The following is a 22,407-nucleotide window of genomic DNA, read 5'->3' on the forward strand; positions in this document are numbered from 1 at the left end:
TATAAACCATATTTGATCCCATTCACATTTTCTCACAAAATGGAGTATACTGTATTTTAATAAACTAAACCAAAATATTGAAATGTGTTGCGGCAAATGTCGCCTCCCCACACGTTTTCCGGTGACCCTGTCATAGGTCATGCTGCTTGACTACATTTAGAGTTTTAGACCTTTATAATAGCCTAGGTTGTTCTGTTTTAATTGAGGGAAAGAAACACCAAAATGTCAATGGTAATTCCATTTTATTTGTAGGTTTTAACGAAAAGAACAATACACAAATCACATTCACAGTAATTTAAAAGCATATTATTTTTATACCAGCCTTTCTTATGTTAGTCTAGGTAGTCTACCTAGTAGGTTATAGGTGTATCCAAAATATGCACTGTCAATAGGGCTAAATGGGCCTAGAGTCAGCTCAATGAAGTGTACAACGAGCAAATGTAAACCAATAACGGTATTATAAAATAATATAACAAGCATATAACAAGCGTCAGTCGTATAAACAGCCTGTACTGGTGTCAGTCATTAATGAACTCGTTGTGGCCGCTCTCGGGCATGTGCGCCTTTATGCATAGCAGCACTTACTCCTTTACGCAGAAGACTCTTACAGTAACATGTCATGACAGTCAACACAAATCGTCGACAAAATCTTTATTCTGGAATGAGCACTTTCCGCAGACAAATCGCTTACAGGTCCCGCAGAAGTCGCAGTTTATGTTCCGCATGCATCCGTGCACCTGGCACTGTCTCTTCTCGGAGAGCGGTGGTTCGTCATTTGGGACATCGTGCGCTGCTGCTGCCCTGCCCCTGGCGCTCATGTGGTTCTCACGAAGCTCCAATGCCAACTACATGATGAAATCTCTCCTCGGGATTGTCTTACGGGTGCACAGGGTGAACAAAACGTGCGCGTTGATAGCAGCCAGGTCAAGCAGGTTGTAGAATACGGTAACGGGCCATCGTTGGGTAGCTGCTTTCACCGTGAACTGTCTGGCCATCTTATCCATACCAACCTGGAATAGAATACAGTACAATACCGTAGAATTATTTTGCTACAATAGAAGAGCACCGTGCATGGCAGCTGTATGCCAAGGTGCGTAATAGCCTAACGTTATAACATAGCTTTGTGTTGTTATAGTGCGTCAGGGTCTCTGGTTTTCTATTTGTGTCACCGCCAACTGTCGGATGCTTAGTACTCAGGATACAGACGTTTTCTCTTGGCGTACATCTTTGTCGTGCTTCAACACCGTTGTGGAGAACAGCTCTGCCTGTGCCTAGTTGCTCACAGAGAGAGGCAGCCCCCGGCTCACTTTCATAACCCCGACTAAGCTTGTGTTCTTGTCAATCAACTTATTTGCCAAATGGCAGTGATGTGAAGATCTCGTCTGTGTTTACATTCCTACCCTCGCCAAGGTAAGGTTCTACAAGCCTCATCATCACATTCTCAGGACGCTGAGAGTCGCCTTTCCCCAGATATGGAAAGACATTCAGCACGTACTTGCTGTCGACGTCAGCTGCCAACCGAAACTTCATGACCCACTTGTCTTGCTTGTAGGGGATGTACTGCGTAAAGGTGCACTTGGCTTTTGCGGGGGACCATTGCTCCTCAACGGTAATGTTCACTCCTGGATTGTAAGAGGTAACACAGTTCTGTACAAACGCGTCCCAAACTTCTGATACCAGGGCGAATTTGTCAGTTTCCAGGCGCATGCGTCTGGTCTCTCTTGCGTCAAAACGCAGGTATCACATGATCTCTCTGAAGCGGTTCCGTGGGCATAGTGTCTCGGGGGATTCTTTTTTTTAAATCACCCCATATTTTTCGTTCCAGAAGCTCTCCAAAGGCGTGTTCATTCCTACGTACAGTCCTCGGACATACAGGAGCGCAATGAACGCTTCCAGCTCATCCACAGACTTGTCCCACGTGTTGTCTCCTCTCGCCTGGCGCGCCTCAGCTACAGTACAGTCCTTGATGTGCTGCAACATCTGCATGTCACATAAACAATGGAAGCTGTCGAATGCTCTGTCGATTCTGCCTTTGGCGTAAGGTGTAGGGCCCGATTCCAATGGGGTGCCATTCTGTGCTCATAACCGATCCGGTTATTGTCCACTGACTGTTTTATCCAAACCGTGCCGTCCTTCCCCTTCTCCTCTCCCTCCATCTGAGTTGTTGACACTTGCACGGTGGGCATCGTTCGGGCTCTCTTGCGCCGAAACTGAGGCAGATCAGGCTCATAATCAGAATCGCAGCCAGCATTGAATAATTCCCCCATTCATCATCATAGTCGATCTCAGCATCAAGATCCTCCCCTCCATCTGACTCTATTCCATCCAAATCTCGTAGCATTGTCAGCGCTTCTATCACCTCAATTCGCGGTCTTGCCATTATAGCCTATGAATTACGCACACTTCCGCTTCCAGGTCACCTTGTTCTCTTCTCCAGCAGGAATCTCTTCTCAAAAGGATCTCACCATTTTATTTTACAACACTTCTATGGCCATATTATGTTTAGGCTACATTTGGTCTGAGATTACATTTCACCTAATTGATGGTGGACAAAAACGATCTAACCTCTCAAATGTGTACTGGGTGTGAACTGGATCACGTTCATTTGCAAAACGTTCGCGAACATTGCAGATAGAAATTAACGTCATTCATTATTGAACATATCGAAGAGGCATGTTTGTTCTACATAGAATATTTCTATCTGGACGTTCCAAAACTTTATCCTGCTGAACGCGCCCCTGTTCTTGATTTTTCGCACTTTTGCGGGTACCTTGTTTTGACTGGAAATCGCAACGGAGTTTGAAGCTGCCTCCTCGACCTATTTTAAAACACGTACATTTACTGAGACGCAGTGATGGCCTAGAATCAAGTGAGAAAATCCAACAAGTAACAATGGAATTGCATTATGTGTTTGCTATTAAATTAGAGTTGATACAGTTGCAATGGGATGACTGCATGCCGTATTTTAGCTAGTTATTTTCTGTCTAGTCGTGGGCTAGCCCAGCACCAAGGAACGGATGTAAAGAAACGCGGAAGCGAGTTCAGTGTTCAGACCATGTAGTCAGATGTATTTTTGCATTTATAAATAATTTGGGATGACCCCCCCTCCGCCTTGCATAATCCATTTGTTAGTTTTGAAGGCCAGGGGTTACACTGCATTCGTGTACCAATAGAGCTCCCCGTTTTTTGTTTGCAGTGTTTTTAGGCTGATCCTAAGCGAATTTATTGGAGAAAAAAAATACGGCCTAAATGGATAGGTCCTCCGTGTTTTTGTCAGTTTGTGTTTTGTCAGTTTGTCTTCTTTAGGTAGCCTATTTAACTTAATTAATTTATTAGCAAATCATTTATAATCTGTGAGCAGACTTTGAATTGAGGCAGTCTTGCCAGTGCATTACTGTAGCCCCATACACACAGCGCTATGGCTAATACAGTTAGGAAGACAATATCCAGAATCTGTGTTACAGGTCTATGGTTGGTAGTGGGATCTTATTTTCTTCATCACACGAGGGATGCGATAGCCTGCCTTACTGCCCTTTTCACAGATACTGCCTCCGCCTTGGAGGGAAACAAACATTGGTCATAGGAAATCTGCCTCTCCTGATTTGAGGAAAATGTTTCGCCCTGGGAGAGAAAAACATCAGACTGAACCAAGGTAAGACAATTACATTCACCACAGTAATTTGAACAGAGGACAAGATCAAAATGAGTCTATGGAAAATGTGTAATTTAGAATACACTGTAGGCCTATTTTATGTTCATATAAGCATTAGTTTATTCCATCTGTAAAGTTCTAAGAATTGATGATATGAAGATAGTTGAGAACGAAACATCAGACTTGAATTCAATATAGGATATTCATTACCGACCCGGAAGGAGTTTACTCTTCCACAACCCTTCACAACAGTATTTAAAGTGATGAAGAGGGGCGTCTCTGTCTCCCTACCTCCTGTGGAATGCATATACAATTGTAAATCACATTGGACCAACCAAAATTAATGTTAAGGAGATGTTATTTTAGCACCAAGAGGTTCCTAGCACTGACTTATTGAGATAACAAGCTGGACCATACCATATAGGAATGGTCTCAAAGGCTCCTACGGTCTTGTCGTTCATTTGCAAGGGAGACAATTCGGATCAAGAGGGTCAAATGGGGGGGCTCTCAAAAGAATAGACTATATATATAGTTAACAGACAATATGATTGAAACTCTTCACAGGTATGCCTGCTCTGTATAGAAATGACATCCTTTTTTTTTGCCAATTTAACAGGGAAGTCTCTGCCTCCAATGTGGCAAAACTCAGCAATAAGCTCAAAGCCATCTTGAAGAAAAAGTATCAAAGTCCGCCAGGGGGGGAAACTGAGAATCCATTTTATATACATTGTGATCTCCAGTATCCACCTGGTGAAAGTGGAGAGGGGAACCAACATGAGTACATTCAAATTGAGCCAACCTACAGGAAGAGACACCAAGGGACATGCTCACCCATAGGTTTATACTTTGATTCTGAAATAGGCAACGAACGAGTCAGAATAGCACTGACAAAGGGCGTCTCTGGTATTGGCAAAACTAGCCAGGTGCGGATGGTTATTCTTAACTGGGCAGAGGGAAAAGGAAACCAGGAATGTCCTCTCTTATTTCCTCTTCCTTTCCGGGAGCTGAATTTGCTGAAGGAGAGACTGAGTCTAATTGAACTTCTTCACAAGTTTTTCCCAGAACTGAAAGAACCTGGAATTTCCAACTTGGAGAACTTCAGAATTTGGCTCATCTTTGACGGGCTGGATGAATTCCGACGTCTTCTTGACTTCAAGAACAGCCCGATAGTGACCAATGTCACAGAGGCCTCCTCCGTGCCGACACTGCTTACAAACCTAATTAACGGTAATCTTCTTCCCTCCGCCGCTCACATATGGATTACCTCCAGACCTGCGGCAGTCAGTCGCATCCCTCTTCAGTACATCAATGAAGTGACTGAAATCGAAGGCTTCACAGATTACCAGAAAGAGGAGTTCTTCAGGAGAGCAATCAATGACACGGACCAGGCCAATGCAATTATTGCCTACTTGAAGTACTCAAAAAGCCTCTACGTCTTGTGCCAGATACCTATTATCTGTTCGATTTGTGCGTTACTCCTCGGGAGACAGACATTTCTATTTGATAAAGAATGTTACCCCAGAGCTCTGACTCCAGTGTACACTGACCTACTCGCCCTGTTGCAAACACAGAACCAGAATACACAGGAGATGGCTATTAAATTGGGGAAACTAGCCTTTAAGCAGTTGGTGAAAGGCAACACGGTTTTCTACGAGGAAGACCTACGAGAGTGCAACATTGATGTCCAAGTGGCAGCTGCGTTCGCAAAGGTGAACATACCCATCTTTAGGGAGGATATTGGGCTGCACCAAAAGAAGATCTACTACTTTGGGCATACTACCATTCAGGAGTTCTTTGCTGCAATGTGGTTTCTTCAATCCTGCAACAGCCAAGAGGAAAACCTGAGAAATGCAGTGGACATGGCCTTGCAGAGCAAAAACGGAAAGCTGGACCTCTTCCTCCGGTTCCTCCTAGGCTTCTCGCAGAACTTCATCCAGTCAATTGCAGAGGCTGGCTACAATTCGTCGGAGACACTGACGGAAGTAGTAGAGTATATCAAGAAGAAGGTCATGGAGAATCCCGCTTCACCGAGGACACTCAACCTGCTGAACTGCCTGACAGAACTGGGTGACAGCTCTTTAGAAACTGATGGCGTGCACTTTCTCCAGACGGGAATCCCCCCAGATGCCAAATACCCACGTGCACATTGGTCTGACCTGGCCGCTCTGTTAGTGGCATCAGAGTCTGGGCCGATAGACATGCTTGGGTTGGAAGTAAAGAAGAGAGGAGACAAGGAACTTCTGAGGATGCTGCCAGTGATCAAAGCTTCCCAGACAGCCACGTAAGTACTTGGTCATTTAACAATACCAGCTATTACAGTGAGCTCCAAAAGTATTGGGAAAGTGACACATTTTGTTGTAGTTTTGGCTCTGTACTCCAGCACTTTGGATGTGATGTATAATAACATTTTCATCCATATCAGGTGAACCGTTTAGAAATCACTTTTTGTACATAGGCTATTCCCCCCATTTTATAGGACCAAAACTATTGTGTTTAGAAACATATTCTATTCTTATTTACAATTAGTGACTCCAAAATGACACAATATATTATTTACCATTCATTTCTATTGGACACAAAATAATTTTAAACAACCTAAACAAACAGCAAACGCATCCAACCAATTTGTAGAGTCAAACTTTATGTAGTTATGTGCGATGAATATGGGACCAAATACTTAACTTTTTGCTACTTTAATACACAAGTGAATTTGGCCCAATACTTCTGGTCCCCTAAAATGGGGAGACTATGTACAAAAAGTGCTGTAATTTCTAAACGGATCACCCAATATGGATGAATATATACTGCTCAAAAAAATAAAGGGAACACTAAAATAACACATCCTAGATCTGAATGAATGAAATAATCTTATTAAATACTTTTTTCTTTACATAGTTGAATGTGCTGACAACAAAATCACAAAAAAAAATCTATGGAAATCCAATTTATCAACCCATGGAGGTCTGGATTTGGAGTCACACTCAAAATTAAAGTGGAAAACCACACTACAGGCTGATCCAACTTTGATGTAATGTCCTTAAAACAAGTGAAAATGAGGCTCAGTAGTGTGTGTGGCCTCCACGTGCCTGTATGACCTCCCTACAACACCTAGGCATGCTCCTGATGAGGTGGCGGATGGTCTCCTGAGGGATCTCCTCCCAGACCTGGACTAAAGCATCCGCCAACTCCTGGACAGTCTGTGGTGCAACGTGGCGTTGGTGGATGGAGCGAGACATGATGTCCCAGATGTGCTCAATTGGATTCAGGTCTGGGGAACGGGCGGGCCAGTCCATAGCATCAATGCCTTCCTCTTGCAGGAACTGCTGACACACTCCAGCCACATGAGGTCTAGCATTGTCTTGCATTAGGAGGAACCCAGGGCCAACCGCACCAGCATATGGTCTCACAAGGGGTCTGAGGATCTCATCTCGGTACCTAATGGCAGTCAGGCTACCTCTGGCGAGCACATGGAGGGCTGTGCGGCCCCCCAAAGAAATGCCACCCCACACCATGACTGACCCACCGCCAAACCGGTCATGCTGGAGGATGTTGCAGGCAGCAGAACGTTCTCCACGGCGTCTCCAGACTCTGTCACGTCTGTCACATGTGCTCAGTGTGAACCTGCTTTCATCTATGAAGAGCACAGGGCGCCAGTGGCGAATTTGCCAATCTTGGTGTTCTCTGGCAAATGCCCAACGTCCTGCACGGTGTTGGGCTGTAAGCACAACCCCCACCTGTGGACGTCGGGCCCTCATACTACCCTCATGGAGTCTGTTTCTGACCGTTTGAGCAGACACATGCACATTTGTGGCCTGCTGGAGGTCATTTTGCAGGGCTCTGGCAGTGCTCCTCCTGCTCCTCCTTGCACAAAGGCGGAGGTAGCGGTCCTGCTGCTGGGTTGTTGCCCTCCTACGGCCTCCTCCACGTCTCCTGATGTACTGGCCTGTCTCCTGGTAGCGCCTCCATGCTCTGGACACTACGCTGACAGACACAGCAAACCTTCTTGCCACAGCTCGCATTGATGTGCCATCCTGGATGAGCTGCACTACCTGAGCCACTTGTGTGTGTTGTAGACTCCGTCTCATGCTACCACTAGAGTGAAAGCACTGCCAGCATTCAAAATTGACCAAAACATCAGCCAGGAAGCATAGGAACTGAGAAGTGGTCTGTGGTCACCACCTGCAGAACCACTCCTTTATTGGGGGTGTCTTGCTAATTGCCTATAATTTCCACCTGTTGTCTATTCCATTTGCACAACAGCATGTGACATTTATTGTCAATCAGTGTTGCTTCCTAAGTGGACAGTTTGATTTCACAGAAGTGTGATTGACTTGGAGTTACATTGTGTTGTTTAAGTGTTCCCTTTATTTTTTTGAGCAGTGTACTTCAAAAGTATAGCTGACAGTCTGCACTTTAGATTCATAGTCATTGTATCATTCTAAATCCGTAGTGTTGAACTACAAAACAAACCAAAAATGTGTCACTAACTCAATACTTTTAGCGCTCACTGTATATATATCTATATGAAATGTCTGTAACGCACAAGATAATTGTCATCACAGTGATGTAAGTCAGGTTTGTTGGACCTGTCTTATGATCATTACACGGTTTTGTTGGTTTAATGTCTGCTAATATGGCTATGTTCTTTTTGATTCCCTAACCCTCCTTCCCACCAGGCTGTCATATCACAATCTGACTGAGATATTCTGTGAAGGTCTGGCCTCGGCGCTCACCTCAGAGGTGTGCAGTCTGAAAGCTCTGGACCTGAGTTTCAACACGCTGAAGGACTCAGGAGTACAGTTGCTGGCGGCCGGCCTGGCCAAGCCACATTGCCAACTAGAGAGACTGAAACTGTCCGGCTGTAGGGTGAAACAGGATGGCTTCGCTGCTCTGGCCAAAGCTCTCAAATCCAACCCCTCGCACCTGCGAGAGCTGGATCTGAGCGGCAATGAACCCGGAGAAGCCGGTGTGTTTCACCTCGTTGACGGACTGAAGGTTGTTAATTGCAAACTGCAGATCCTGAAGTGAGTTTTGATCAATGGGTAGAAAATCAATGGCTAGGAAACTTGTTCTGATCATTGTAACGTCATTGTATTCAAATCATTTTATGTCACGTGCTGAATACAACAGGTGTAGACCTTAGTGAAATGCTTACTTACAAGCCCTTAACCAACAATGCAGTTTAAAAAAAAGGACAAAATTAAAGTAAGAAATAATTTAAGAGCAATAGTAAAATAGCGAGGCTATATACAGGGGTACCGGTGCAGAGTCAATGTGCGGCGGCACCGGTTAGTCGAGGTAATATGTACATGTCGGTAGAGTTATTAAAGTGACTATGCATAGATAATAACAGAGTAGCAGCAGTGTACGGGGGGGGCTATGCAAATCGTCTGGGTAGCCATTTGATTAGATGTTCAGGAGTCTTATGGCTTGGGGATAGAAGCTGTTAGAAGCCTCCTGTACCTAGACTTGGCGCTCCGGTACCACTAGCAGAGAGAACAGTCTGACTAGGGTGGCTGGAGTCTTTGACAATTTTTTTTGACTTGCTCTGACACCGTCTGGTATAGAGGTCCTGGATGGCAGGAAGCTTGGCCCCAGTGATGTACTGGGCCGTACGCACTACCCTTTGTAGTGCCTTGAGGTCGGAGGCCGAGCAGTTGCCATACCAGGCAGTGATGCACCCAGTCAGAATGCTCTCGATGGTGCAGCTGTAGAACCTTTTGTGGATCTGAGGACCCATGCCAAATCTTTTCAGTCTCCTGAGGGGGAATAGGTTTTGTCGTGCCCTCTTCACGACTGTCTTGGTGTGCTTGGACCATGTTAGTTTGTTGGTGATGTGGATACCAAGGAACTTGAAGCTCTCAACCTGCTCCACTGCAGCCCCGTCAATGAGAATGCGGGCGCGCTCAGTCCTCCTTTTTCTGTAGTCCACAATCATCTCCTTTGTCTTGATCATGTTGAGGGAGAGTTGTCCTGGCACCACACAGCCAGGTCTCTGACCTCCTCCCTATAGGCTGTCTCGTCGTTGGTCAGGCAGACTGAATGGTGTTGGAGTCATGCAGTCATGAGTGAACAGGGAGTACAGGAGGGGACTGAGTACCCACCCTTGAGGGGCCCCCGTGTTGGGGATCAGCATGCTGGATGTGTTGTTACCTACCATTACCACCTGGGGGTGGCCCGTCAAGAAGTCCAGGATCCAGTTGCAGAGGGAGGTGTTAAGTCCCAGGGTCCTTAGCATAGTAATGAGCTTTGAGGGCACTATGGTGTTGAACGCTGAGCAGTAGTCAATGAATAGCATTCTCACATAGGTGTTCCTTTTGTCAAGGTGGGAAAGGGAAGTGTGGAGTGCAATAGAGATTGCATCATCTCTGGATCTGTTGGAAGGTATGCAAATTGGAGTAGGTCTAGGGTTTCTTGGGATAATGGTATTGATGTGAGCCATCACCAGCCTTTCAAAGCGCTACAGGTCGGTAGACATTTGGGCAGGTTACCTTAGTGTTCTTGGGCACAGGGACTATGCTGGTCTGCTTGAAACATGTTGGTATTACAGACTCAGACAGGGAGAAGTTGAAAATGTCAGTGAAGACACTTGCCAGTTGGTCAGTGAATGCTCGGAGTACACGTCCTGGTAATCTGTCTGGCCCTGCGGCCTTGTGAATGTTGACCTGTTTAAAGGTCTTACTCACGTCGGCTGCGGAGAGCGTGATCACAGTCATCCGGAACAGCTGATGCTCTCATGCATGTTTCAGTGTTACTTGCCTCGAAGGGAGCATAGAAGTAATTTAGCTCGTCCGGTAGGCTCGTGTCACTGGGAAGCTCTTGGCTGTGCTTCCCTTTGTAGTCTGTGTTACGCACGCCTCTTGGAGGACGGAAGGCAACACCCTGCTACACTCAACTCCATGTGGAGTGAAAGAGGCATGTGATTGTAGGTGCAGGTAAGGATGAGAGGCAGAGAATATTACCATTTACAGGGAATTTATTCTTCCTTCACACGGTAGTTTGTGGAAAAGAGGCTGAACGGAACCAAAGCAAAGAAAGTTAGAGTCCCCTCTCCTACCTACCCACTACTTACTTATTCTTAACGCCACCTGGCGCGCTAACCAAAATACAGGGGTTGGTCCACCCAGGTCTTACCTAGTGTGCATAGACAGAGTACATACTACAGGTATATAAATGGCCGCAGGCCTCTTGTCTAAACACTCCTAAGGTCCCTTCCCCCCTGGGAACAAAAACAGAATAATTACTAATGTAAAGTGAACAATTTCAATAATCAAAAACACTGAGTCCTTTTGGCATACACATACCTCTGCAGGACCAGTTACAAAATACTTGACAACAATTTTACCAGACCAACGCAGCACATACAATGAAGCTCTGTCTCCTAACAAAGGAACACTGGCTTTTCAAGCTGCAGAAGGAGTCGTTAATTGCAGACAGCTGTATCCCCTGACGGGAGGGCAGGGTCAGAGCTCCAATCTGCAATTGGGCCGACCAATCAGCTGCTTTGAATCCAGGAAGCCATTTCCTGAAATACACACATACAAACTAGAGGTCGGCCGATTATGACTTTTCAAAGCCGATTTTTTTAATTTTTTTAATTTTTTTATATATATCATGACAATTACAACAATACTGAATGAACACTTTTATTTTAACTTAATATAATACATCAATAAAATCAATTTAGTTTCAAATAAATAATGAAACATGTTCAATTTGGTTTAAATCATGCAAAAACAAAGTGTTGGAGAAGAAAGTAAAAGTGCAATATGTGCCATGTAAAAAAGCTAACGTTTAAGTTCCTTGCTCAGAACATGAGAACATATGAAAGCTGGTGGTTCCTTTTAACATGAGTCTTCAATATTCCCAGGTAAGAAGTTTTAGGTTGTAGTTATTATAGGAATTATAGGACTATTTCTCCCTATACCATTTGTATTTCATATACCTTTGACTATTGGATGTTCTTATAGGCACTATAGTATTGCCAGCCTAATCTTGGGAGTTGGTAGGCTTGAAGTCATAAACAGTGCAATGCTTGAAGCACAGCGAAGAGCTGCTGGCAAATAATCGGTGTCCAAAAATGCCGATTACCGATTGTTATGAAAACTTGAAATCCGCCCTATTTAATCGGCCATTCCGATGAATCGGTCGACCTCTAATACAAACCCACAACACAGAAACTGGGGAACGTAACAGTCTGTAATAGTGTAAGTCGCTCTGGATAAGAGCGTCTGCTAAATGACGTATATGTAATGTAAAATGTAATAGTTTGCAAGCCCTGCCACATCCGACGAGCATCTGAGCTGGTGTAGTACGATTCGATCTTAGTCCTGTATTGACGCTTTGCCTGTTTGATGGTTCGTTGGAGGGAATAGCAGGATTTCTAATAAGCTTCCGAGTTAGAGTCCCACTCCTTGAAAGCGGCAGCTCTACCCTTAAGCTCAGTGCAGATGTTGCCTGTAATCCATGGCTTCTGGTTGGGGTATGTACGTACGGTCACTGTGGGTATGATGTCATGGATGCACTTATTGATAATGCCAGTGACTGATGTGGTGTACTCCTCAATGCCATAGGAAGAATCCCGGAACATATTCCAGTCTGTGCTAGCAAAACAGTCCTGTAGCTTAGCATCTGCTTTATCTGACCACTTTTTTTATTGACCAAGTCACTGGTGCTTCCTGCTTTAATTTTAGCTTGTAAGCAGGAACCAAGAGGATTGAATTATGGTCAGATTTGCCAAATGGAGGGTGAGGGAGAGCTTTGTATGCGTCTCTGTGTGTGGAGTAAAGCGGGTCTAGAGTTGATTTCCCCCCCTCTGGTTGCACATTTAACATGCTGATAGAAATTTGGTAAAATGAATTTAACTTTACCTGCATTAAAACCCCCGGCCACTAGAAGAGCCGCCTCTGGATGAGCGTTTTCCTGTTTGCTTATGGCGCTATACAGCTCATTGAGTGCGGTCTTAGTGCTAGGATCGGTCTGTGGTGGTAGGTAGACAGCTACGAAAAATACAGATGACAACTCTCTAGGTAGATAGTGTGGTCTACAGCTAAAAAACAAACAAAATAACACAGTTGGTTAGGGGCACTAAAACGTCAGCCATCCTCTCCGGCACCATTCTACCATTCATGTTCCCCTATGGGTTTATCCTGTGGTTTGATGCAAATGAAGTTCTCCTCATAAGGAAATACAGTTTATCTTCTAAACTATTTGACATAAATATATTCTTTAAGGGTATAATGTATTTTTATTGAGATAGGAGAGTGAAGAGGAGACAGGAGAGTTTGCGAGTCAGAATGGCATGGGTCGGATTTGAACTCATGCTGACTCTGGTAGCCTAGGCTGTACATCTGTGCTGGGGTTTGCGACACTAACCGCTGGACCACATAGGCCGCATCTTCTAAAGTATTATAATCTTCGTTAGGCTCTCAAACTGCAAGCTGGGCCTGGAGCTGAGTCGCGCTCTGGCGGTGTTACTGATAGACAACCCCAGACACCTGCGAGAGCTGGACGTCAGCATGAACGACCTGGGAGACGCGGGGGTGGAGCTGCTCATGGACATACTGAAGTCAACCCAGATATACAAACTGGAGTGAGTACTGTCTGGAGTATTGTAGTACACTCACACATTCCACCTCACTGATTCTAAAGTGGAATGTTCACTGTAGTAAATGTACCGTACATTTTCCCTCCACCACCAGGTTGTACTGTTGTCAGCTCACTGAGAAATGCTGTGAGAACATGTTTGGATGTCTGGTGAACATCCCCAGTCTGAGGGAGCTCAACCTGAGCAACAACAACCTGAAGGACAAGGGGGTCAAGATGCTCTGCAACGCCTTCGGACTGCCCGCCTGTCAACTGGAGAAACTTATGTAAGCTAGCTTACCCCACCAAAAGTGTACGGGCCACTCTCCCCTAGCCCCTACTCCATGTAAGCTGACAGACTTTGGTTCAAATACTATTTGAAATTAGTTCAAATACTTGTCAGACTTGGGTTGATTGAGCTTGCCTGGCACAATGGAACCAATAGAATAGTCGCAAAAGTGCAAACCCTGTCCTCCCATCTAGCTCTCCAGGCAGTCTAAAGCGAACACTTAAAGTCTCTGAAAGCCAGTATTTTGAATCTAGGACTGGAGCTGAATATTGAAGAGTTTCTTTTTCTTTACCCCTGTCTCTCCAGTGTGGCGAGCTGTGGCATCACCCTAGTCAGAGGGTTTCATTTCAACTCTATCCTCAAAGAGCTGGACATCAGCAGGAACCATCTGGGCGACTCGGATGACTGGGCCGAAGTCTTGTTCTGCTTGTCTTCACTTGAGACCCTCAGGTGAGTTCTGCAATGGTTAGACCTAGCGTGTGTGTGTGTGTGTGTGTGTGTGTGTGTGTGTGTGTGGGGGGGGGGGGCAACTTTCTCAATGTAATTACCTCTCCCCACCTAGGCTGAGTGACTGTAAACTGACAGAGAAATGCTGTGGGGTGCTGGTCAAAGCTCTCAGCTCCAACCTCACCAACCTGAAAGAACTGGATCTCTCTGGAAACGACCTGGGAGACCGCGGTGTGAAGACTCTCTACATGGGACTGACGTCCAGGTGTTGTACACTAGAGAGACTGTTGTAAGTAACATCATTAGAGAGTTATAAAGCTCACGGCTTGGTCTATGATATCACACTGCATGCTCTTCAAACAATGAATTATTATAAGCATATTCACAAAATGACTTGGTATAATAACTTATAAATCACTCGTACAATTTATGTAGTCTTGTTGACCAAAACAAATTGAAGATAGTTTCTCCCTCTCTGGTGACCTTCTCCACTCTTTCTCTCTATCCCCATCTCTCTCCCCACATTCACCCCCCCCCCTCCAGTCTGAGATGCTGTGGGATCACAGTAAAGGGCTGCTCCTCCCTAGCCTTAGCCCTGAAGTCCAGCCACTCCAGCATCACAGAACTAGGCCTGATGGGAAATGACACGGGAGAAGAAGGACTGAGAATTCTCTCCGACATCAGGGACAACCAACGCTACAATCTACAGACTCTAGAGTAAGTACTGATGCCATCAAAGCTTACAATGATGATAGTCATTTATTTATAATGACTTTTGTGGCTGTAGATCCCTGTATGTGTGTGTCAACTTTTCATAATTGGATTGTGTGGCCCCTCAGTGGACAATTCTGTTAGAATAGGGATGTAATGAGAACATTATTTTGTAGGATTATGTGTCTATGGTGGTAACACTATTCTTTGTTCTAGAATCAACGATTGAGAGAGGTCTTGACTCACTTGACGGGGTTGATCTTGGCGTCTCGGCTTGATCTTCAAGTTCTGTACTCGCTCTGGTCAAGTGGTTCACTGTAAAGGGAACAGGATGCCATCTCGGACGCAGACTGGGATTTGCATTCAAACAAATGAATTGACCGTTGTACAGACTTATTAAAGAAGTGCCTAAACTTGAAAAAGTGAATTATATCGAATTTTATAGAGTAGGATGCCCTTTAGGATGTAACCACAGTGTCTGTGTACTAAACTAAAGGATGTTACTGTCATGTGGAAGTCAATTCACGCTGTGCCTTGGTCCGCTCATTTTGAAGAACATGACAGAATATCCCACCACGCAAGGACCAAGCAGCGTGCCATGGAGGAGAAGGTGTTTTGGACATGGGAGGAGCCGCCAAGGAGCATGGAAGGACAGCGACGACGCCGGGGACCATGGCCACAGAACCCCCAAGATTTTTTTTTTGGGGGGGGGGGGCACATGGAGCTGGTGGTCGAGCAGCGGAGAGTGCCAGAGCCTGTTTGGGAGTCGGAGGAGGAATTCGATGAAAGATTCCGTAGAGAGGTGGTAGCGATGAGAGTGCTGCAGCACTGGCGTGCTGAAGAGCGTGACACCAGTCCGGTGTCATCTGCACCGGTTTCACGCATCAGGCCTCCAGTGCGCCTCCCCAGTCCAGTACATCCTGTGCCAGCTCCCCGCACTCGCCCTGAAGTGCGTGTCACCAGTCCGGTGCCACCTGTACCTGCTCCACGCACTAGGCCTCCGGTGTGCATTCACAGTCCAGTGCTTTCGGCGACGGTCAACGGGCCGGAGCCTCCGGGGACGGCGTCCAGTCCAACTCCAAGGCAGGAGCCTTCCTCTGCGCCGGTGCCCAGTACGGGCACGGCGTCCAGCTCCAGGGTGGGAGCCTTCTTCTGCGCCGGTGCCTGGTAATCGTTGCCTCTAATTGGGGATCATATTTAGGTAGCCGTTTTTTCCCACCTGTGTTTGTGGGATATTGTTTGTTTGAGTTAGTGTGTGTGGGCACTACGACTTCACGTTCTTTGTAAGTTTTGTTGTTTTGTTTCTAGTTTCACTTTGTATTAAAAAGATGTGGAACTAAATTCACGCTGCGCCTTGGTCCGTTCGTTTTGAAGAACGTGACAGTTACTCAGTACCTTTAACCTCAATCATGCTCAGTAACCTCGAAGTCCATGCAGTATTTTTTTGCACATCAATGTCAAGACGTTACAGTATACGATGTAGCCTTTACTGAAGAGAAGGGTGATGCTATGTTTTACATAATGACCTTATTGTGTTTTCTTGTTTAACCAAGGATGTGTCATCATTGGGGGCCTATAGTGGGACTGAATAAATGAATAATCCATTTGAAGACGTTTTCACCTTTACCAATCCCCCCCAGACTTGTCGCGCAGTCTTCAACGATACAGGTTGAATAGAACCCTTAGATTGGTGTGGTATGAACATGCTAATGAACAGAATTCTACTCCAGACAGCATATATACATTTGGACAAAACTCCATATAGAAGGGTTTAACTTAATAAAATGAGGATCTCTATGGTTAAATCTATGGGCTCCTGAGTGGCGCAGCGGTCTACAGTGCAAAGTGTCACTGCATCTCAGTGTTTGAGGCATCACTACAGACACCCTGGTTCGATTCCAGGCTGTATCACTACCGGCCGTGATTGGCCCAGCGTTGTCCGGGTTTGACTGCGTAGGCAGTCATTGTACAGTGAGGGAAACATGTATTTGATCCCCTGCTGATTTTGTACGTTTGCCCACTGACAAAGAAATTATCAGTCTATAATTTTAATGGTAGGTTTATTTGAACAGTGAGAGACAGAATAACAACAAAAAAATCCAGAAAAACGCATGTCAAAAATGTTATCAATTGATTAGCATTTTAAATGAGGGAAATAAGTATTTGACCCCCTCTCAATCAGAAAGATTTCTTGCTCCCAGGTGTATTTTATACAGTTAACGAGCTGAGATTAGGAGCACACTCTTAAAGGGAGTGCTCCTAATCTCAGTTTGTTACCTGTATAAAAGACACCTGTCCACAGAAGCAATCAATCAATCAGATTCCAAACTCTCCACCATGGCCAAGACCAAAGAGCTCTTCAAGGATGTCAGGGACAGGATTGTAGACCTATACAAGGCTGGAATGGGCTACAAGACCATCGCCAAGCAGCTTTGGTGAGAAGGTGACAACAGTTGGTGCGATTACTCGCTGTTATGGATACAGGTATCCTGAGTGTGTATCCTGTGTGTGTATTTCTTTTCTCTCCTCCCCTCACAGGTGGCAATCATCATTCCCCAATCAATCATCAATCAATCGCTAATCAGAAGACACCTGCTCCTTTTCCATTACCCTATCACATCCCTTTCCCTTGGTTTAAAACCCCAGTCCGTTGTTTTCTCTGGAGCTCAATCTCTCTGTGTTTCAATCTCTCTGTCATTCAATCTCTCTCTCCCTCTCTTTGTAAACTCAATCTCACTGTTACTTAATCTCTCCCTCTCTCTTTGGAGAGCTCTCTTGTGTTTTGCAACTACATGTCACATTTGTCCGGTACCTGTGAGTATTGGTTTGTTAAAGTGTTGACTGTATGTTTGATGGTGGGAAAATGTAGGCCCATGTCGCCCACCGCGGACCACCCACTGTATTTTTGGTTAGTTAGCTGGCGGTTGTTGAAGCAGGTAGACTAGCTTAGGGGTGTTTTTGGATTTGTTTCTTTCCTTGGGTCCAGCTCAGCCCCTTTTCCCACACCCCATTACCGTGTGTTTAAACAATAAACTATTAGTGTTTGACGGTAGATTTAAGTTGTCTGTGGTTTTTGTTCACACTGTTCCTTTTCACTATTATAATTTGCATGAGTTATGTTACGGGTCTCGTTTCCATCCCCCCTAGACTGCAGGGCCAAAGGGATTCGTAACATTCGCAAATGGAAGAAACACAAAAGAACTGTCAATCTCCCTCGGCCTGGGGCTCCATGCAAGATCTCACCTCGTGGAGTTGCAATGATCATGAGAACGGTGAGGAATCAGCCCAGAACTACACAGGAGGATCTTGTCAATGATCTTCAGGCAGCTGGGACCATAGTCACCAAGAAAACAATGGGTAACACACTACGCCTTGAAGGACTGAAATCCTGCAGCGCCCGCAAGGTTCCCCTGCTCAAGAAAGCACATATACATGCCCGTCTGAAGTTTGCCAATGAACATCTGAATGATTCAGAGGACAACTGGGTGAACGTGTTGTGGTCAGATGAGACCAAAATTGAGCTCTTTGGCATCAACTCAACTCGCCGTGTTTGGAGGAGGAGGAATGCTGCCTATGACCCCAAGAACTCCATACCCACCGTCAAACATGGAGGTGGAAACATTATCTTTTGGGGGTGTTTTTCTGCTAAGGGGACAGGACAACTTCACCACATCAAAGGGACGATGGACGGGGCCATGTACCGTCAAATCTTGGGTGAGAACCTCCTTCCCTCAGCCAGGGCATTGAAAATGGGTCGTGAATGGGTATTCCAGCATGACAATGACCCAAAACACACGGCCAAGGCAACAAAGGAGTGGCTCAAGAAGCACATTAAGGTCCTGGAGTGGCCTAGCCAGTCTCCAGACCTTAATCCCATAGAAAATATGTGGAGGGAACTGAAGGTTTGAGTTGCCAAAGGTCAGCCTCGAAACCTTAATGAATTGGAGAAGATCTGCAAAGAGGAGTGGGACAAAATCCCTCCTGAGATGTGTGCAAACCTGGTGGCCAACTACAAGAAACGTCTGACCTCTGTGATTGCCAACAAGGGTTTTGCCACCAAGTACTAAGTCATGTTTTGCAGAGAGGTCAAATACTTATTTCCCTCATTAAAATGCAAATCAATTTATAACATTTTTGACATGTGTTTTTCTGGATTTTTTTGTTGTTATTCTGTCTCTCACTTTTCAAATAAACCTACCCTTAAAATTATAGACTGATCATTTCCTTGTCAGTGGGCAAACGTACAAAATCAAATACTTTTTTCCCTCACTGTATATTCATTCCTACTTTAGTCCAGCATGGCAACAAATGGTCACTAAGGTCAACAAATGAACACGATAATGGGGCAATTGAGTTTTAATGGGTGCAATAGTCAAAGAAAGGCTACAGGGCTTTTGGGAGAGGACACCCAAATACCATCTCGCATATGTTAACCCCCACCCCCCATTTCATCAACTTTCTTTGCATTACAATTCGAAAAATAAATTTAAAAAATCCCCCAGAACATATACATGATCAAAAATACAGTTTGGTTGGTTTAGCAGTAGTGTTTTAAGCATTGCATTAAGTGTCATAATATTATTCGAACATACTAGATATCCGTTTCTACTTGTCAGATTTGAATACAGCAAAACAGTGATGGAAAAAATCATACAGGTGTTAGCAATCACAAAGTGTGTGAGGAGAATTTCTGTATGTGCAGTATTAAAACGGTTAGAAATGGTTATGTTGTAACCGAATGATTACCATTATATCAACTGACTGTACAATACTTATCTCAATAAAACTGTTGACCGTTCTCTTTTTAGAGATCACCAAACTCTCTCAGTAAGACACACTAATACTGACTGAGATGACATTGTACTTTCTTAATCCTCAAGGGGAAATTAGTTTAGATTGTAATCTCTTCTCAATAGCTGATAAGGAATCAGCCAGTGACCCCTATAGATAACAGACAGAAACAAAAATAGTATATTCTCGTCAACCAATACAATATCAACTTTCTAGTACAACTTCGAATACAGTCATTCCCATTTGCTGAGGCAGCTGGTATAGACAAACGTTTAGTTGAGTCAATTCAGATTCTGTCTCCAAAATATTTATTGGTTTAATTTACTGGCATAAAATCGAACGGCATGTGGGGGAAATGATCTCAGGAACACACTGGTTATGTTTTCAATCCAAATAAAATAGAATTTTCCTATAAAAACACAATCTACACTTTTACGTTGTCTCCAGTTGACCAGCAACTACAGCAAAATAATAATACAAAATGCTACAGAAAAATATATTCACTTGTATAATTTGATATAATTGCATTTCTTATTTCAAAAAAGCACTCGCACATCTGAGTTATCTGGTTGCAGGTGCGAGGGAATACGATAACCTCAAAGAAAAGAGAAACCTGCACATTGCACATCGCTACCACCTCTCTCCGGAATCTTTCATCGAATTCCTCCTCCGACTCCCAACCTGCACATTGCTCTTGCTCTTGCTCACATTTAATGGCAATGTTCCCACGTTTATGGAGACTGCATTCATGGTAAACTGCATTTGTCGGCTCAATCAGAAATTGCCTTTAAATTTCAAGCATGCTAAATGCAGGTTGGCATTTATTGTCATGAATCTTGCCATGGAGTCAGCTCTACATAGTGGTCACTAGCTGGCACAGCCACAAAGTCATAAAAACCTAACCCTAACCTTAACTGTAACTTTAAACTCACTGCTAACCCAAATGCCTAACCATAACCTTAAATGAAGAACAAAAAGCTACATTTAGTCTTCATTAATTTTTATGAAATAGACAATTTTGGCTTTGCAGCTGGCCCATCTAGCGGAAATCGCTCACTGCTGCCCCCAGGGCAAGACTCATGACAATAAACGTCAACCTTCCGCTATAGCGCTGAATTTCGGCGATACAGATTGAATCAAGCCCCAGAAGTAATGTAAAAGACAACTGTGAGATCACAGTCAGGTCATCCCATTCTATGTGTTGACATGGATAGAAAGCAGCAGCTCTGGATTTGATTCTGGGTGCCAGTACTGTTAAAATTCAGGTGCAGGGGCTCCACAATACTTTTGAGCTAATATTCTATAAGAGGAACAGGAGCTCAAGCAGCAGAACATTTGAGGTGCCGGTACTCAGCTCCGATGAGCTCCTGCCCAAGTCAAGCACCGGAAAGGAGCAGAAGCTCTGCGTTCTCTAACCAGGTCCCAGTGTTAGAAGAAGACACAGTCAGATACACTGACTTCTTCAAGAGGAGCATGCATGTACATTTGTCCTTGTAGCGAAAACAGACAGTGAGGATGTGATGTAAGAGAACTTCCTGGTCCGATGACCTCACAAAAGAGTCTGGACAAGGGTGTTTCTTAAAAAGTATACTTCAGGCCCCAGTCATACTACTAGAAACTTCAGTCAGTTCTCAGAGCACGCGTATCAGAGTATGGAGGGCTCTGTGGCGGCCATTTTGTGCTCCTCCTTTAGGAAACACAAAGTCCAAGCTGACCCGACACTGGACTTGACCAACCAACTCCTGATGCTCACGTGCCGTATCCCTAAAAAGAGAGTGAAATACATGCAGACACCAGACACTTCTCTCCACACCTGCTTCCTCTTTCTGTCTACTTTTAGAAGAATAGGAACTACTTTTTCCATTGAGTAGTCTAGGATCCCTTCACAACACACAGCAACATTCTCTGACCCTATAGTTGAAACATACAGTGCATTTTTTCAATTTCCGCCATTCACTACCATTCTATGGATACACCTGTGCGGTGTCCATAGTAGGACATCCTCAGTATCACCATTCAGTATCATACCCACATAACCGTGTGGTGTCCATATTAGGACTGCCTCAGTGTCAGCAGTCAGGTATTGTGTTGTTACACCATCCATCAGTGCTCTCATGTCTATGTGTTCTGATGTATGAGTCTGAATTGTCCCTGTATGTGTTTGTACACTAGTGAAAAATCCAATGTCCCCTCTAGGGATCAATAACGTTTTATTTCATTTCAATTAAGTTTCAGTCATCCAATTGGCTAGGCAGTAGGCAGTTGCCATTGTGCTGGTTAGCTGGGGTAGCTGGTATACACAGGTTAAGGTTGGGCACTCTGCGGTAGACAAAATGGAAGGGTTGCGAGTTTGAGTGGCTGTGTATCTCTGCTTTGATTCGCTGGGGGTGTGTGTCCGGGGCAAGCTGCTGACTGGTTGCCTCAGTGATGAGAAAGAGGGCGTGGTTCTCGGGGTCATGAACTTTGAACTTGTTGGCGCAGAGCGAGCATACTTCTTCGGTGGTGGAGTACGGGTGGACTAGGAGGGTTTTGGCTGTGCAGCCGCTGTTGACTTCTTGTAAGGCGACTCGCAGGTAGTTCTGAAGGAGAAGGGATACAAGGAATGTGATACAGGTATCATTGATTCAAAAATACATTTATGCAAACATGCAAAACAGATATAAAATATACACATGCAAAAGCACATCAGAGAAAATGACACAAAGAGAGACAGAGGACATAACACGGATATCAGTTATATGCAGGTGCACATGCAGGATCAGAACTGAGACACAAATACACAGGAATGTTTTTTTTTTAAGACACACAGGGAGAAAGATGAAGTAGCTCTGATACGACTCTATAGCCTCTATTAGTTTTCTGGCGTTTACAGGAAAACACAGCCATTTCAGAGCGAACAGAGAAAACCAAGACAATGTGTCATTAGTGCACA

At 44.7% G+C, this 22,407-nt stretch overlaps 2 protein-coding genes and 1 long non-coding RNA gene across 6 annotated transcripts in view; 1 reads left to right on the plus strand and 2 right to left on the minus strand.

The window, feature by feature from the left end:
* Positions 1-225: 225 nt before the first annotated feature.
* On the minus strand, positions 226-1,620 carry LOC106564704 (uncharacterized). Its single transcript, XR_001319522.2, has 2 exons — positions 1,496-1,620; positions 226-1,010 (listed from the first exon to the last, which is right to left on the minus strand). It is a non-coding gene; the product is annotated as an uncharacterized lncRNA (long non-coding RNA).
* Positions 1,621-2,433: 813 nt separating this feature from the next.
* LOC106564703 (NACHT, LRR and PYD domains-containing protein 12) lies at positions 2,434-16,310 on the plus strand. Of its 2 annotated transcripts, XM_014130970.2 has the most exons (10): positions 2,434-2,869; positions 3,543-3,652; positions 4,269-5,933; positions 8,329-8,676; positions 13,077-13,244; positions 13,354-13,524; positions 13,833-13,976; positions 14,089-14,262; positions 14,517-14,690; positions 14,901-16,310. In XM_014130970.2, the coding sequence occupies exons 2-10, from the start codon at positions 3,612-3,614 to the stop codon at positions 14,911-14,913; spliced, it is 2,898 nt and encodes a 965-aa protein (XP_013986445.1). In that variant the 5' UTR covers positions 2,434-2,869; positions 3,543-3,611; the 3' UTR covers positions 14,914-16,310. The 2 variants fall into 2 exon arrangements, with proteins under 2 accessions (XP_013986445.1, XP_013986446.1); XM_014130971.2 differs by lacking the exon at positions 8,329-8,676 and having other exon boundaries at positions 2,434-3,652.
* Positions 16,311-19,022: 2,712 nt separating this feature from the next.
* LOC106564701 (ras and Rab interactor 2) overlaps positions 19,023-22,407 on the minus strand; it is a 46,796-nt gene continuing 43,411 nt past the window's right edge. For 2 of the 3 annotated variants that reach the window (XM_014130965.2, XM_045691182.1), the window contains exon 14: positions 19,023-22,054. In XM_014130965.2, the coding sequence (XP_013986440.2) occupies positions 21,707-22,054 (348 nt within the window). In that variant the 3' untranslated portion in view covers positions 19,023-21,706. The remainder of the gene's footprint in view (positions 22,055-22,407) is intronic. The other variant, XM_014130967.2, reaches the window with a different exon arrangement.

The sequence above is a fragment of the Salmo salar genome, chromosome ssa12 (assembly GCF_905237065.1).
Source record: "Salmo salar chromosome ssa12, Ssal_v3.1, whole genome shotgun sequence".
Classification (NCBI taxonomy): Eukaryota; Metazoa; Chordata; class Actinopteri; order Salmoniformes; family Salmonidae; genus Salmo; species Salmo salar.